Genomic DNA, 17,194 nt, shown 5'->3' with positions numbered 1-17,194 from the left:
AGAGAGAGGTGTGGTGAAGCTAGGACTACCGGCGGTAACAGAAACAGAGAAGATGTTGCGCTTGAGAGAGAGAGATAGAAAGAGAGCAAGCAGCGATCTTTAGAGAAAGCGTGGAGGCACGTGGAGGCGCGTGCGACGCAGAGGAAGATAATGGAAGAGAGAGGCGTGGTGGAGCTAGGGCTGCCGGAAGAAAGCGCAAACGAAACTGTCGGAAGGAAGCGCAGACGGTGTTAGGAAGTTATAATTTCTTAATATATTTATGGGCAATGCATATAATTGATCATAATCACATTAGCTATTTCATATTATATGACTTATATAGGTGATCTCATTTATAGTTATAAATGCTATAATGGAATAAGTCATTCTTACTTTTAATTTGGAATTAAATGAGAATAAAACTAGAGATACTATTTTATTTGGGTTTTAGGGTTTAATGGTGTCATACTCAAATATAAATAATGACTTTAGAATTTTGGTCTCCAACATATCAAAGTCACCTCTGTAACTCTTTTTCCATTAGAGGAGTTGCAATTCAGCCCTATTAAGAATAAAAAAGGCTTTGGTTGAGGAAGATCAAAGAACCAATAAAGTATTTAGTTTGTTTTTACTCTGACTTATGATCTCATAAAGGTATTAAAGTTGGACCAATTAGAAATAAGCATGAGATCATTTTTCATGTAATTTCTGAATTTTCTCATTCAAATATGATCTATATCGTTGAGTATATTAGTATGGTAATCATCGTTATTTCGTCGCGACATTAATGTAACAAAAGCTGCGATAATTCCATAACTGATATTTGAGATGGACCAGATTGTTAAAGTAATAAGGAAATTAAAATAGCATTCAAATGTGCGCATAAAGTTTATAAGATGTGATTAATTATCTTAGAAAAATATATATGTATAGCCCATGTAGAAGACTGTTAGAAAATTATAATTTCTTAATCTATTTATGGGAAATACATATAATTGATCATAATCACATTAGCTATTTCATATTATATGACTTATATAGATGATCTCATTTATTATTATAAATGCTAATGGAATAAATCATTATTACTTCTGATTTGGAATTAAGTGAGAATAAAACTAGAGAATAAAGAATGTTATATTTTGTATTTCTTGATTGATAAATTATAAAGGTAAAAGCTAAATATATATAGCACATTTTCTACGAAAGATAAGAACAAATAAAGATAAAAAATAAAAATAAGATAAGATAAAATAATAAAAACTAAATTTGTGGTGAAATTTATATATTCTGTTGGGCTAAATTTATGGACTGGTACGAGACTTTTTTATTATTATCATGGACTAATATAAAAAAGTGGTTTAATACTAATTGAATATTTTGGCTTAAATATTATTCTTTTCAGATTATAATAGTTTTCATCGTTTTAATTTGTTGTTTGTATATAAATAATAAAAAATACAAAATTTAAAATAAATTATTTATCGCACTATCTTTATTTAAAAACAAGTTATATAGTACCAATACTTATTATTTATCATATTAAATATATTGTTTAAAAAATAAAAAAGATTTAATCATCACTACGGCACAACTAACATATTGTGGCAGTTATAGAGGCTATTGTAGCGATTTTGAACAGTCACTAAACGGTTCAGTGGCGCTTGGCGGAGCGTCATACTTTAATAAATATGACATTAAAATAAGAAATTACAAATATATTTTGATTTATTTCAAGTTATAGTTATTTTACTATGAAGCTAAGGTGTGGGTTTATCACATTACAGATTTACTGCATGTGAAACCAAAGATTGGTTTTAAGCTGTTGTTATACATGACAATATATTAGACGGGAGGATGTACTACTATTAACGCTTATTACCAACGGCGCGATTAGTTTGGCTCATTAGCCATGGCTGAGCCGTCGCGCGGTAAAATCTTGGGCTCTCAGTAAAATATTAAAATTTTATTTTATTTTTCAAGCATTATATTTTTTTAAAAAATTAAGAGTGATATTTAAATACGAAATTTTTAGGTGAAGATGAAACTGAAAAGAGACTATGTTATTTGAATTATAACTCGTTGTATTTATCAAGGGTTTGAGCATGACAATTATTTTATTTTTAACAGCAATAAAAATAATCGTTCATATATTTACCAAAAAGTGAATATTAGTCATTTTATGTTTTATCGCTAAAAGATTTTAGTGATAATTATTATACAATTGCTAATAAATACTTTTTTATTGACTACAAAAAATATATAATTATTATTATAACATATATTAATAACAATAAGTATATAATTATTATAAAAATATAAATTAAATAAAATATACAATAACTATTATATTATTACCACTAAAAATTATTTTTATTGTAATGATAGTTGTCAAATAGTGCATATGTCCTTAATGATAGATAATATATGGGTTTTATTGTACTGAATTTTTTGTTTGTTTATTATTTATTTAGTAATTAATAAATTTGTTATTATTTGGTTCTATAAGTTATTTAAATATTTGGTTATAATAAAATTAAGGTGCCGAGAAAAACAACATCTAAACCATTACTGATGAACTTTTACAATTAAAATTTATTAATTATTATTACCGACACTAATTATTTTTATCGACGATCCAAGCGTCGCTAATAATAATGATAACAGTAATATTACATTTTTACCGATGACATCATAGCGTCGGGAAAAATGGTTAAATTTTATCAATGAGACTTTGACACACATTTTTATTAATTATCGACGCTTTAGCCGTGGATTGGTCCGTCGGTAAAACTGAAAGTTGTTGATGATAGGGGTGTTCAAATCCAAACCGATCCAAATTAAACCGCTCATCCAATCCAATCCAAACCGAAACCGATTAAAACCGCATTAATTTGGATCTGATTGGATTTTATTTTTTACAAACCGCTGGATCGGATTGGATTTCGGATCTACTTTTCAAAACCGATCCAATCCAATCCAAACCGCACAATGTGCTATAATATTATTATTTTATTATTATATTTATAATTATACTTATAACATGTTTAATTTATTATATATTTTTATATTATCCATGTATTATTATTATTTAATAAATAGTTTATGTTCAAAATGTTATTTATTATTTATTTTAACTAACCTATAATTTTATTTCTATGTTATGTTATCGTTAGTTTTTTAAGATATTGTTGAGACTTATTATGTCATTGTTAATTATTTAAAATTTGATGTTAAGACTTGTTATATGTATTTAATTTTTTTAATTTACAAAACCGCAAATCCAATCCAATCCAAACCGCTTGAAATTGGATCGGATCGGATCGGATTTATTTTAAAACATCATCCAATCCAAACCGCACCGCAAGTAAAATTAGTGTTCGGATCGGATGAATTTTTGATTCAAAACCGATCCAAACCGCACCGCGAACACCCCTAGTTGATGATGTTATATTAATAAGAAAAGTCGATGTTATATTGTATAAAATGCATAGAATATTACGTGTCATATAATTTAAATCTTGGAAAAGGTTAATATATTTATTTATTTGTTTATTTTACTGATAGAATATTTTTTGGAGAAGTCACATGTGATATTTTACCCAAGATTTTATATTATCACTCCAAACTTTCAATATTAAAGGATCGGAGGAACTACATGCATGTAATAATGTACTCTTATATATTATCATGTATGCATTGTTTAGATATATTTATACAATTAGATTTTATTCTATATATTAAATGTAATACCTAAACATTTTATATATGCTTTAGTTTATTCTTAAGTTGCTATACTATAATGATAAAATAAAAAAAAAATGGGAATAAAGTTGATTAGATGTGCATAATGTAGGAGTTGGGTGACATTTTGTCTTAGTCATGATTGCTAAGGATAAGAATTGCCGGTGTATGTGACAGGAATCAAGAATTACCTAATTTTATTTTCTCATTTCATGAATTGAACCCAATCAATAGGATCTCTCTAGAGAAATTAAATAATGTGATTTATCGATAATGACTAAGGAACCAACAAACTTTGAACTAATTAATGCCATTCAACTAAACTAAATTAGTCAAAAAAGTTCCATGCAAGGGGATTTTTGAACAAAACACTGAAATAGTACGAAACTGAAATGGTAAACAATAAATAAATAAATAAATAGTTTATTAAATAATTAACTTTCATGCATACACATTACACAACACTACCATCTCAAAATAAAGATTAATCATTTTCATCTACGTAGATCATGCACCAAATTAAATGGAAGATTAAAAAACGAAATCATTACGTACACTAACATTTATATATATACATAACTTAAATTTATAGAATAAAAATATGAAAGTTATAGCACTAGGTAACCTTGTAATTACTAATTAGCATGAAAACGACATATATATTCACTTCTAAAAACGCATATTATAACTTTTAGGTCTTAAACGGATATAATTACCTAAGCATGGAGAAAAAAAGGGATATACCCGTTTTGAGCAAACAAACGATGATAGCGATGTTAATAATGACTCTTGCAATTTTATCGTGTGTATTTTCTCACACAAGAAAAACTGTACTTATAATGAAAATAATTTAAAATAATAAACTCAGTTTAAATAATAAGTACTGATACACTTAAAAAGTATAATGACCATTTCTAGCAAAATTATGATAATTTTTAGAGGTTGAAATTTTGAGGAAAATAAATATAAACAATCGGATATTTTTGTCTTTTCAAAACACTAAAAGTTGAATTTATTTTTTATATAATTTTGTTGACAATTAATGAAAGCTCATCAATTGACTCGAAAGACAGACTGAAAAAAGCTTAAACAATTATTCTCTTAAATTTTTAGGTAATGAAAATAATTTCTATGTACAGTGCATAATTGTACACTACCAACCACAGAATATTTTAAGAAAAATGATGAATAGTGATGGTAATAATTAGAGAAATATACATTATGTGTAATTTGAAATTTTAAACATTTTAATAAGTAACAAATTTTTATTTATTAATGGTGTTTTGTAAAGATAATAACTAGGTTTAGATATGAAAAGAAATTATATAAGTGTTAAACTATTCACATTAGTGAGGAAGGAAAAATATGAAAAGCAAGTGAGTGAAGTGAGACTTGGTTAAAAAGTAAATAAATAAAATAAAATAATTTGAAAGGGAAAAGAAATGGAACTATACATACTGAGTCATGAAGATAAATATTGAAAGTCTCTTATGGTAGAAGTGAAAATTGTATTATAAGCTGTTAAATAATTTTATATATTTAACTTAATATATTTTATTGAATCATTTAATTATGAAAAAATTTAGAGAACCAACTACAACATAAGCCAACTCAAGTCAATTTTTTGTATTTCTAATTTTGAAATTTAAAAAATTAAAGAAGTGGAGAGTTATTTTTTTTATAACAGACTTTCTGTTTTTTCAATTAGTTAACTCTAGTTAATTACACTCCTAATTAGTTACCTAACAAAATCATTTAATTATTTATACTACTATTTTCACATAAAAGCATTTTTGCAAAAGTAGCTATTGTAATTAAAATAAGCACTAAGGCTGCGTTTGTTTTAGAAAATAGGATAAGACAAGACACTGAGAATAGGACAGGATAAGATATTGATGGACAGAGACACAAAATTTTGTGTTCTTATATTCTATTTGGTGATAAACTAGAATAAATTATGAAAATCCAATTTATTCTCTTTTTTTTCATTTAAAAAAATTGAGATGAAAAATATAATAATAAAAAATTAACAAAAATAATGAAAGAAAAAATTAAAAATAAGTTGTGTCATTTGTTAGTGTTTTTGTGTCCTTTCTGTTAGGATGGACACAAAATACACTAATTCAATGTCTTTGGATACATTGTCTCTGTCCATATCTTTTATGCCAAACATAATTTTGTGTCTTTGTGTCTCTGTTTCAATATCCTGTCTTTATAAACAAACGCAACCTAAAGTCTCATTCAGTGTCCATTTGCTTTAAAGCAGCAATCCCAAACAAAGGCCAAATTTTACAGAGGATTAAAGTTATTTGCAGGAAGTCAAAAATTTTGTTGTAAAAAAAAGTAAAAGTAAAAGCGAATAATCACCTATTATTTTAAAGATTCACTATTATTCAATAAAATGTGACTAAATTAGTATAGTTATTCGCTACTACTTACTTAAGATTAAATGTTTATAATTTATGATTAATATTATTTTTTGTCTAACAATCTCTTCTTTTTCTGCCAACGAACTATAATATAAATAACATAATATTTTTATACTTATTTAGAGGCTCGAATTCGAGTCTCACTTCTAATTTTAGAAAAAAACAATCTCTTTCTTTTTATAGTTTCAATATAATATTAATTAGATTTTTATTAACTTTACCGTTATTTAATAATTTCTATCAACTTATAATGTATTAAGTAGAGTTTTTATTTTCCCCTTTCAAAACAGATAACTTGTAAAATGATGCAACTTTAACGAATTTTTTATATGCATGTTAAAGTATTAAAAAAGACATTATAAGGACTAAGAAACAGTTGTGTGAGAATCAAGAGAGATTTGAGGGCATAAAATTCTACAATCTTTGACATAAAGGGCAGAGCAAGTTTTCTAAAAACTCGTGCCCCTTTGACAAACAAATACTCCTTGCTTAAACAAATTGAACATGTCATGATCATGTAGAAACACAGGGCAAGAGAAAAACATAAAAAATTTTACAGATTGCAACATGATTTGGGATTTGGGATTAACGGAAGAACTAAAATAAGCACTACCGATGCAAATCATACTCAATTGTTTTATCTACTAAGAATATTTTTTATGTATTTATTTTATGGCGTATATTAATTTAATAAATATTTTTATATTACCGAATGAAATATAAAAGAATAAAGTATCGTTTTTATTCCCAACGTTTGACTCAATGTTAATATGTTAATATAAAAATATAAAAAAAAATGATTTAAAATGAAAGTAATGTGATTAAATATAATTTACTTAGATATGATTAAAAAATAATTGAATATTATGTACAGTAAAAAATTGATATTATCGAAGGATAAAATTAAAATTTATTTCTATTTATTGTTTTTGTCTCCAATGTTTTCATTCTATTTAAGTCTTTAACGTTTTAAAATCGTCTTAATTTTGTCCCGCCGTCAATTCTGTTAACGGATTCCTAACGGTAGGACAACATTGAGCTAATTTTGAAACGTTAAGAACTTAAATAGGACGATTGAAACGTTATGGATAATTTAGAACTTACTCCAAACTCAATATAAAATTTACACTATACAAATCTCATGATATGAAAATATATGAATTTAATATACGAGATAAAATAAATAGAAATAACACAGGTTGATTAGTGATTACTAAATTAAATATGTTGATGTGGAAAAACAGAACAAAGTTCAATAGAGCCATAATGAAGAAGCTCCTCAATCATTTGGTCAATGTGATGTTCTTCAAGTGGCTTGAACTGTGGACCAATTTGGTCCATACCCTTAACTTTCTTGACAACCCAATTGCCCTCTGAATCTTGTTTCACCTCTTTCTCCTCCTCATCATGTGTTCTCTTTTTTGATGACACAATTGAATCACCCTTTTCACTAACTTGCACTTTGGAGTAGTTACTATTAGTGCTATTATTATTATTATTATTATTATTATTATTATTATTATTATTATTATTATTATTATGATTTTGAGGATCTTGTTGGCGAGTTAATTGCAAAGAAGCCATGTAGCATCTGTGCAATTTTGCGGTCAAAGTTGGTGAGAGAAGCTTTGAAGAAGAAGAAGATTGAGAGACATTGTTGTTGGTGGTGTTAGGGTTGAAAGGGAAATTGGTTCTTGCTCTTGCACCACACATAAGCCTAGCTGCTTCATCATAGGCTCTAGCAGCATCCTCTGCTGTTTCAAATGTTCCAAGCCATATCCTTGTCTTCCTGCAAATTAATTATAAATATTTTTTTTTTCTTTTAGAGGGAAAAAAATATATTACTTGCATGAACTTTTTTCAACTTTTTTTTAAAGTTCCCAAAATTCTACTGAAAAATAAACAAATTTATTTATATTCAACTAATTTGGTGCTAATAGATAAAAAATGAAGACAATAAAAATGAGAGTTTAATTAACACATGTTAAAGTAACTATAGTAAAAATCTTAAATTTTGTACTTTAATATATACATAAAAAATATATTAAAATTTAAATTATATATTTTTTATAAAAAAATTTAATTAATAGTCTTATTATTTTTTTTAAAAATAAAAAAATTCGAACTCACAACTTTTAAATAAGTATAAAAATACTATATTATTTGAATTATAGTTCGTTTCCAGAATTTGAAATTGCATGGGATATATATTATGGAAGTTAAAGAAAGTGCACTTACAAAATGGGGTGGCGAATTTCAGAGACCCAAGAACCCCAATGCCTTTGTCTCACACCTCGGTATCTCTGTTGTGATCTTGCCATGTTTGTGATTTTTGGGGGAATGAAAAAATGGTGTGTTTATGAGTGAGTGTGAAATGGAAGGGTTGGGTTTTTGTAGTTGGAGTTTTGGATCAAAGACAAGCCACTCTTTTTCTAAACAACCTGGCAACCAGTTATGCACATGGGCCCACAACAATTTTAACATCTAAGATATTTCTTTTTCCTTTGTTTCAAATCTTAGCGAGCCTCAAATTATGGACAATTTTTTTTTTGCGGTAATCTAGTGTCACTCTCGTATATTTGAGTGAAGATTCTCTGGAATGAGAAAATTAATAAAATGATAAAGGAAAGAGTTAATTATTATTAAATTTATAATTTTTATTATATGTAAATTTTATTATTTTAATTTAATTATTCTATTATTTTATTAATTTTTTATTTTAGAAGAATTTGATTTTATATATTTTCTTGCTCATTTAGTAAATGGCATTTTAAGTTTAGGTACTACATTCAATCTTAAATAATCTTTTTTTTTTTAAATTTTTTTACAAAGGTATTATGATTCCATAAGAGAATTACATTGTGGATCACATGGGTCATCATAGCAAGAAAAGAGATAACTCCCAACAAAAAAAGAAAAATATTGCATAATCAATAGTGTAGAAGAAAAGAATTTAAGACTCAGTAAAATTTATTATTTTTTTCTTAGTATTTTTAGTTATTAATAATCTAATTTTTTTAATTTAGTAATTTAATAATATATTTTTAACTCACATATTTTAATATTGATGATTAATTGCTAACAAAAAGTAATAAATTCTATCGGTCATATGATATTTGTCGTAAAAAAATTTATAAAGATCATTCATTTCTAATTAATGCTTATTTAAAAACTTAGATAACTTAAATAACCACATTATTATTTTTAAAAAAGAGAGAGAATAATTGGATAAAAAAGTAAAATATAGGAAAGAATAATAATTAATAAGGATATTTTTTTACAATCTAATATTAAGATATTTCTAGTCATTTATTAACTTATGTGTATAATTAATTATAGACATTTATTTAAGATTGAACGTAAATAAAAAAAAATGTAAACCCTTTATATGCTCATACAAATTTGTCTACCTTCTATTGTTTTTCTTTGGCTATGAACTATAATGGGTAATGCTAGGGAGACAAAAAAAAAAACAGCCAGAATTTATCTTATTTAATATTTATTAATTACCGCAACAATTAATTAATACTAAATAAGTCAAATTCTGGCTGATTTTGACTAATATTTTTTGGTTACAAAACTTTTTCCAACTATAATTTTGTCTATATCGCAAGTTGCAAGTATGAAATAGGTATTTCAATGGACAATTCACATGTCTTTTGGTTTATTCTACTTACTACTAAATTTTTTCAGATATGTCTATTTTCCGAAAACTATTATTTGGCCATCATTTTAAATACCCGCAATAGAAAAAAAAAATATATTGCTATTAGCTACTAGCCTTAATTAATTTAATTTCTAACTGTAATATATATAAATATTAAAATCTAAAGGTCAATATTTTTTAACCAGAAAGCAGTTTATTTTATCATTACTCTTTTTAACCTAAAGTTTTGAAGGATTTTTTTTTCTTCTGAAAAATGGAAAAAGGCACATTAGGTACCCTGTTTTCTCGAAGGAAAAATATGAAATCTATGTGGTCGCAATCATTTTGATTCTCTCATGTGAGTATGGAGAAAATTGTGGATAATGACTTGTCTTTAGTGCCCCATACCGTGAAACTTGAACTGCGGTATCTTTGAATACATCATTATGCAGCAAATTAATTAAGAAAGATTAAAAACATGTCACTCAAAAAAAAAAAGAAAAAAACTAAAAATATAAAATTGCGACTCTCTATTTAAAATTGGTAAAATAATATCTCATTTACCAAGATAGCTAGAGAGACTTTTTATTTTTAATATTGGAGACGAGGGTATGTTTTATGTTTATAATTTTTTAATTTTTAAAATTTGAGTGTCAAATTTATATTTTTAAAATTTTTATTATTTTAAAATTACTAATTTAAGAATTTTTATACTTATAACATCTCAACATAAAATCTAATTCTCAAATTTCTTATCTCCACATTAGAAGAAAAAAAAATAAACCTACTCATAATAACATTATATAATACACTAGTCTATTTCCAAAAAAACTAGCCAACTAGAGATTATAAGTGGAAATGTCTATACTTTTTTTCAATGAAATCAAAAAATAAAAGCCATCGTTATTTTAAAAAGCATGGAGCAGTTCCTTCTTAGAGATACGTAATTATATGAGTGTGTATGTGCAATTAAAATCTTTTACATTTCCTAATTTAGAGTTGACATGCAAAGTGTGAAGCTTCTGACAAATAAAATGGGTTTTGGAAGGTGATATTGTCCTTACAAGCTCTGATTATTCATTATTAGAGAGTCAAAATTGAATTATGTAGTTTGCTAACTTTCTCTGTGAGATTAGCAAGTTCAATTTGCTAAGTTTAAGAACTAATTAATTTTAACAAAATTATTATTTAAATAGTAATATTTATTTATTTATTGAAAAATCAACAAGTTGATCAATGATGAGTTGATGACCAAAGCATATTCTAATCCTCCATAAGTCACAAAAAAAAAAAAAAAATCTAATCCTCCATAAATATTGATATTGATGGATGGAAACGAAAATTCAAACACATGCCCATTGCTAAGCACTACTAATCAACAAAATTTTCTTACTAGTAGTGCGTTTTCTGCACATGCTATAACATATTTAATTCGCTCATACATCTTATGAATAAAAATATAAGAATAAGGACGTGGGTGGTATAAAACTAAAAATAGGGGTGAGAGTTTTGTAAAATGAATAGAAACATGAGTAACTAAATCATGAATTCACATGAAATATTTCATCTCAACTCAATAATGAATAGTAAAAAGTGATGAAATATAAAATAAAATAGTGTACAAAGCATTATTATATTGTGCATCTATAGTTGGGACAAACATGAGTTAAAGTCAAAGATTCTTTGACCATCATAATTACCCTAAAATATTAATCGGCGAGAGATTCAATCAAACCTAGTCATTACTATTATTTTATCAAATCACAAATCACTGATTCATAGCGTAAAAGCAACCCTCTCTTTATTCTTAATTTGTTGTGTATGGGGCTGGGAGCAACTCATGAACAATTATATTTATCATAGTCATTATTCTCTAAAATATTTAATTTGGTAAGTAACGAGTGTTACGTTCCTGAATGTAATTAGTTATTATCCGGTAGTTAATTGGTTTAAGAAGTGTGGAGCTTAATATATAGCAACTAAAAATGGTTTTGTAAGATATAGGTGACATGTGCGAACCTTTGTTAATAGCGAAAAGTTACTATATCAAAAAGCAAAGAACAATTTTGAATATAATTTATTTTCACATGTACATTAATGTTTACAAGTGTAAAAGAAAATATAGAAGCGTATGCCACATGATATTGCTGAAATGTCAACAACAAGTGACGGGTGCTCTATAGTCTATATATATGCATGAGTTTCCGAACATGATCTCGCACTTGTGAATGTAATTAGTTATTATCTTAGTAATGTGTGTGATTTTTGGTACTAGCATATGGAGTATAGGTTTAATCGATTAGACACCTATTACTTCGTTAGAATTTTAAAATTTACACTAAAAGAATGTTTAATTTTAGTGACACATTCTTTATGCATATACTTGTATGACATTTAAATTTTGTAAATAATGGGGGATTGAAGGGTATTTACAAATTTGATTAATTAATATTATTAATATTATTGATATTATTATTAATATTAATAAACGGTTACTAACCGTTTAGTACCATTTGGTTGAAGGGACACAACCTTTTAAGGATTGTGTATGTTCAAAATATTGTGTCTATTGGCTAAAGGGATACAACTCTTTAAGAGTTGTGTATGTTCAAAACATTGTATCTATTGGCAATAGAAAAGACACAACCATTTGTATACGTAACTAATCATAATTGCTACGTGCAATATGTATAAATAAGTCATTGTCCACTATTTCAGAAACTAAGTACTAAGTGTACAATTTACTCAACCATTAAGAGATTTTCTTTGTTCAAGAGAGTTGAGAATTTCTTACTATTGCTAATTAAAAAATTCTTAGGTTTCATTGTATCCTGGGAGAGTATTGTCATCAACCCTATAGCAACTAAGTGTGGGGACAAATATCTCTCTAAAGAAAGCGATCTAATCGTGCCTTGAAACCACTAAATAAATATAAAATTTTGTCATCTTCTCATACTTATATACCCAACATTCCGAACATGATCTGGCACTTGTACTGCTTCTAGATTCAGATCCGAAACTGGGAGGACGAACCATTGGAGGCAAGGCAGTGATCCTTCATCTATTCTTATAGCTTTCAATGTTGGAGCCCTTAGGTACAGTGATTGTAGTTTCTCGAACCACCCTTTTTGAATGTTTAATTCATCACCCTCGAATGAGCTGACATAAAGTATCATCAATTCTGGCAGGTGGCGCCCTACAAAACACAAATCGTCTTGTGTGAATTTAAGCCCTATCAACTCCAACCCCATAAGATTTTCGAGTCTAAAAACCCAATCTGGCACCTTTTTTCCTGAATGACTTCCAAATAAGTAAAGACGCTCAAGGTGTGGAGGAGGACTAGTTAGTGACTCCAATTCAAGGATTTCATTGTCTTTGGCTTTTATCAACAATGAGCATAGATTGGTCATGCTCTCTATAGCATTGCACAACCACATTCCATCCTTTCTAACAACATTTTGGATCTTCAAACTCCTCAATTGCTTCAAATTCTTCAGTTCCCCAACAACATCACTTGCATCAACCCAGGCTAATTTTTGTAGGGCCGTTAAATTTGCAACCCCTCTCTTTAATTTCACACCTTTCCACGGTATCGTAAGCACATTAAGATAACGCAGCTTTGTAAGCGAGTAAATCTCCACCGGAAGATCACTCACATAGGTCCATTTTAGGTCAAGAGTCTCCAGGTTTCGGAGCTTTCCGATGGATTTGGGGATGCTCTCAATGGTGGTACGTCTTAAATTTAGGTATTTCAAGTGGACAAAGTTTCCAATTGTTTCTGGAAGATGACCAAGTCTTATGTTTTCAAAATTCAGTGTCACCAAGAGCTTGAAATTAGAGAAAAGTGAGTTCACAAAAGTGCTTATCATTTCCTCCTTATATGTAATATCATAAAGAAGGAAAGAACGCAACAAGCTACATTGGTTTCTATCAGCACTTGTTCTCAGATCAGCAAAGTCAACATTTGTGCCAATTGATAAACGTCTACTCCATTTATCAAAACAAAACGGGTTACCTTTCTTCACTTGGCAGAAGTTGAACTCTTCGCATTTCTTGACAATGAAGTCATGCATCAAATCATGAACTCTACAATTTCTAACTCTGCTGTAACTCTTCACATCAGCTACCTTAACCAAGCTCCTAGCAATGAGCTCAGCTAAGTACTCTTCTCCAACTTCTTGTTGAGTTTGGTGCTCTCTGCACTCCACAAACCCTTCAGCTATCCACAAATTGATGAGCCTTGCCCTCCTGATTGCGTATTGCTCAGGAAAAAGGCCAAAGTACAAGAGACATGGCTTGAGGTGGTAATTAAGATCCTGATAACTTTCTGACAGTGCCTGATGGTAACCTTTAAGATGAGAGTCGCTTGCAAGCTTTGATTGAAGGCTGTTGTACACCGCCTTCCATTCTTTGAGTCTTTCTTTCTTGGTTGACAGAAGAGAAGCTATAGCCACAATTGCAAGTGGCACACCATCACACTTTTTTGTGAACTCTTCAGATAGTTTCATCAACTCTTCAGAGGGATTCTTGGAACCAGATTGAAATGCCTTCGAATGGAAGAGTCTCAAGGCATTTTCGGGTTCCAGAGGCTCCAGTTGGTAGGTATGAACTTTTGCTAAAACTTTGCAAGAATCAGCAACACCCGTGTCTCTTGTTGTAATCATTATCATTCCATTATTTTTCGGCAATGCCATTTCCACAGCTCCCCAAAGCTCTGTTTTCCAAACATCATCAAGTACTATTAAGTACTTCTTTTCTTTCAAATATTCTTTTGTATCTTCAATCAAAGCATGAAGGTTCTTGTCCACATTGCTTTCTTTCATATCATCAAAGCTCCGCAGCAAAGCCTTGAACAACTGCACTCCTTTGAGTGAGCGAGATACATCCACCCACCCATAACAATCAAAAGAGTGCTTTCGTTGTTCTTGCTTGTATACATTTCTCACTAGAGTCGTTTTACCTGTTTCAAATCATACATGACTAAAAGGTACGATTAAATATCTATAAAAGCGTCTAAGATAAAATTAAAGAACCATGATTAAAAAATAATTACTTCTAGAAAAGAATTTAAATAGATTAACAAAAAAAATTCTTTCCAACTATCTCATATTCATGGGTACACTAAATCAACGACCGAATTAATAATATATGTTATAATATAAACTACGTACACATAAAAAATAAATAAAATAACATATATATTTATATATAAATATATAATAATTAATTTAAAAAATATTTTTTTGTATACATAGCATTTTTTAACTCTTTAATGCATGTTATTGATGTTACTTGAATAGTAAAATATAAAAACTAATTTAAAGATGATAATATAAATCATCAATAAAATAACAATAATAGTTTGTAATTATCATCTATCAGATACAAATATAACCAAATAATGCATATCTAAAATATTCAAATAAAAAAATGAGAGAATAGGTACTTCCTTAATTGTTTACTATTTATTAATATAAAAATGCTATATTATATGAGAAAAATAAATATAAATATGATAAACTGATTAAAAAATTAATAACATCTAATTGTATACGATTTTACCTTTTTATTAATAAAAACATAATATAAAAATATTATATAAATGTGGCAACAATTTACTTCAATATACAATGAGGATATATTTTAAGTGTTCAAACTTTATTAACACTTTTCTCTTTTTCATTATTATATAGAGTTTTGTGTTTCTGTAACTGTTTTCTTGTTTTTTTTTTCACATTTTTATTAAAAATATAAATGTTAAAATTTTATAAATTTATCAATAAAAAAAGCTTCACGGATAGAGTGATCGACAAGACCCTAGAACATAAAAAAAATATGTTTTGTGTTAACAAATTATTATTTTAAACATGATTTATTTCAAAAACTTGGCACTACTACTCCTAAATTTTTGCTTGAAAACCAATCTTTAGTGTTTTTGGATGATTATGAGCTAATTGTATCTAGGATTCTAATAGGGATGTCCGAATATTAGTACCTAGTAGTATTATTTCAAATTGTAATAGTCCAAAGAATTAATAACTTGCGAACTATTTTTCCTATCGTCCTTCACAATAATTAGGAAATTAATACTAATATTGATTTATAAAGTTACACTCATTTTAATTTAGTTTTTAAAATTTTAATTTTATTCAATTTGATCTCCTTATCTAACTTAATATTCTGTAACTCATGTTAGTTTTTATTATTATTTTTATTAAAGAAATTGTTAACAATATTTTACTAGACTTTCTAATAGTTTGCAATTGAAACTTTTCTATCTCAATAATTTGCTTCCTACGAAATATTTATAATCTTAATTCTAATTTTACTTAAAATTGTTAAAATATTCTTATGAAGTAAAATGAGATAAAAAAAATTTAATTGTCATAGTTTGTAATTGGATCTCAAATATGTTATTAATAGTTCTATACAAAAATATAAAAAATTAATGTGAGTCACGTATGTCAAATTAAAGAACTAAATTAAATAAATTATTTTAAATTTTAAAGACTAGATTAAGACGTAAGTATAACTTGATATTTAGGATGTAATATTTTTGAAGTGTAGAGAGAGGGAAGCATAATACCAAGTCCGCCTTCGCCCACCACAGCGATGACTGTGCGAGCAGCAGCGCCTTCTGAGAGCCAGTTGTTGAGCTCTTTCTTGGCATGTTCAATCTGTTAGGAAATTATTTAATTTCCTAACTTATTTGTGGGCAATACATATATCAATTATAATCACAAATGATACTATTTCAAATTAAATGACTTATATAATGATGATCTCATTTATTGTTATAAATGCTAATTGAATAAGTCATTATTACTTTTGATTTGGAATTAAATGAGAATAAAACCGGATATTATCTTTTGTTCCTTAGATAATTATCTTTTTTGGATTTTAGATATATTATCTTTTGGGATTTAGATACTATTTTATTTGGGCTTAAGGGTTTAATGGGTGCCATGCTCAAATATAAATAGACCTTCAGAGTTTCGGTCCCCAATATACCAAAGCCGCCTTTGTTACTCTTTCCCCATCAAAAGAGTTGCAGTACAGCCTCTTAGGAATACAGAAGGCTTTGGTTGAGGAAGATCGAAAGAACCACAAGATCCAAACTCTTCCGATCATAATTCATGTTTATGAATTCAGGTATGCTTCTGCACTATAATATTTTTTGGTGATTCAATATGGATGATCTGGGTTATTGAAATTAATTTATTCCAACAAGTAGTATCAGAGTCATCCATAATTTAGTCATCAAAAATATCAGTATTTTTGTAATATTCTTTCGATCGATATATATATATATATATATATATATATATTTATGTATGTGCGCGTTATATATATATATATGGTACTGAGGCACGAGCACAAGGATTATTTTTTTTTT

General features: G+C 27.6%; 2 protein-coding genes across 2 annotated transcripts; both read right to left on the bottom strand.

Moving 5' to 3' along the window:
- Positions 1-7,149: 7,149 nt before the first annotated feature.
- LOC130936472 (ethylene-responsive transcription factor ERF003-like) lies at positions 7,150-8,503 on the bottom strand. Its single transcript, XM_057866544.1, has 2 exons — positions 8,391-8,503; positions 7,150-7,941 (listed from the first exon to the last, which is right to left on the bottom strand). The coding sequence occupies exons 1-2, from the start codon at positions 8,471-8,473 to the stop codon at positions 7,371-7,373; spliced, it is 654 nt and encodes a 217-aa protein (XP_057722527.1). The 5' UTR covers positions 8,474-8,503; the 3' UTR covers positions 7,150-7,370.
- A 4,237-nt stretch (positions 8,504-12,740) lies between these two features.
- LOC130934828 (disease resistance protein RPM1-like) lies at positions 12,741-16,929 on the bottom strand. The gene is made up of 3 exons (XM_057864357.1): positions 16,810-16,929; positions 16,385-16,475; positions 12,741-14,758 (listed from the first exon to the last, which is right to left on the bottom strand). Exons 1-3 carry the CDS (start codon positions 16,927-16,929, stop codon positions 12,741-12,743), a joined length of 2,229 nt encoding a protein of 742 aa, XP_057720340.1.
- Between the last annotated feature and the right edge of the window lie 265 nt (positions 16,930-17,194).

Source organism: Arachis stenosperma, chromosome 6 (genome assembly GCF_014773155.1).
Source record: "Arachis stenosperma cultivar V10309 chromosome 6, arast.V10309.gnm1.PFL2, whole genome shotgun sequence".
Classification (NCBI taxonomy): Eukaryota; Viridiplantae; Streptophyta; class Magnoliopsida; order Fabales; family Fabaceae; genus Arachis; species Arachis stenosperma.
This window is presented reverse-complemented; position numbering and strand designations above follow the sequence as displayed.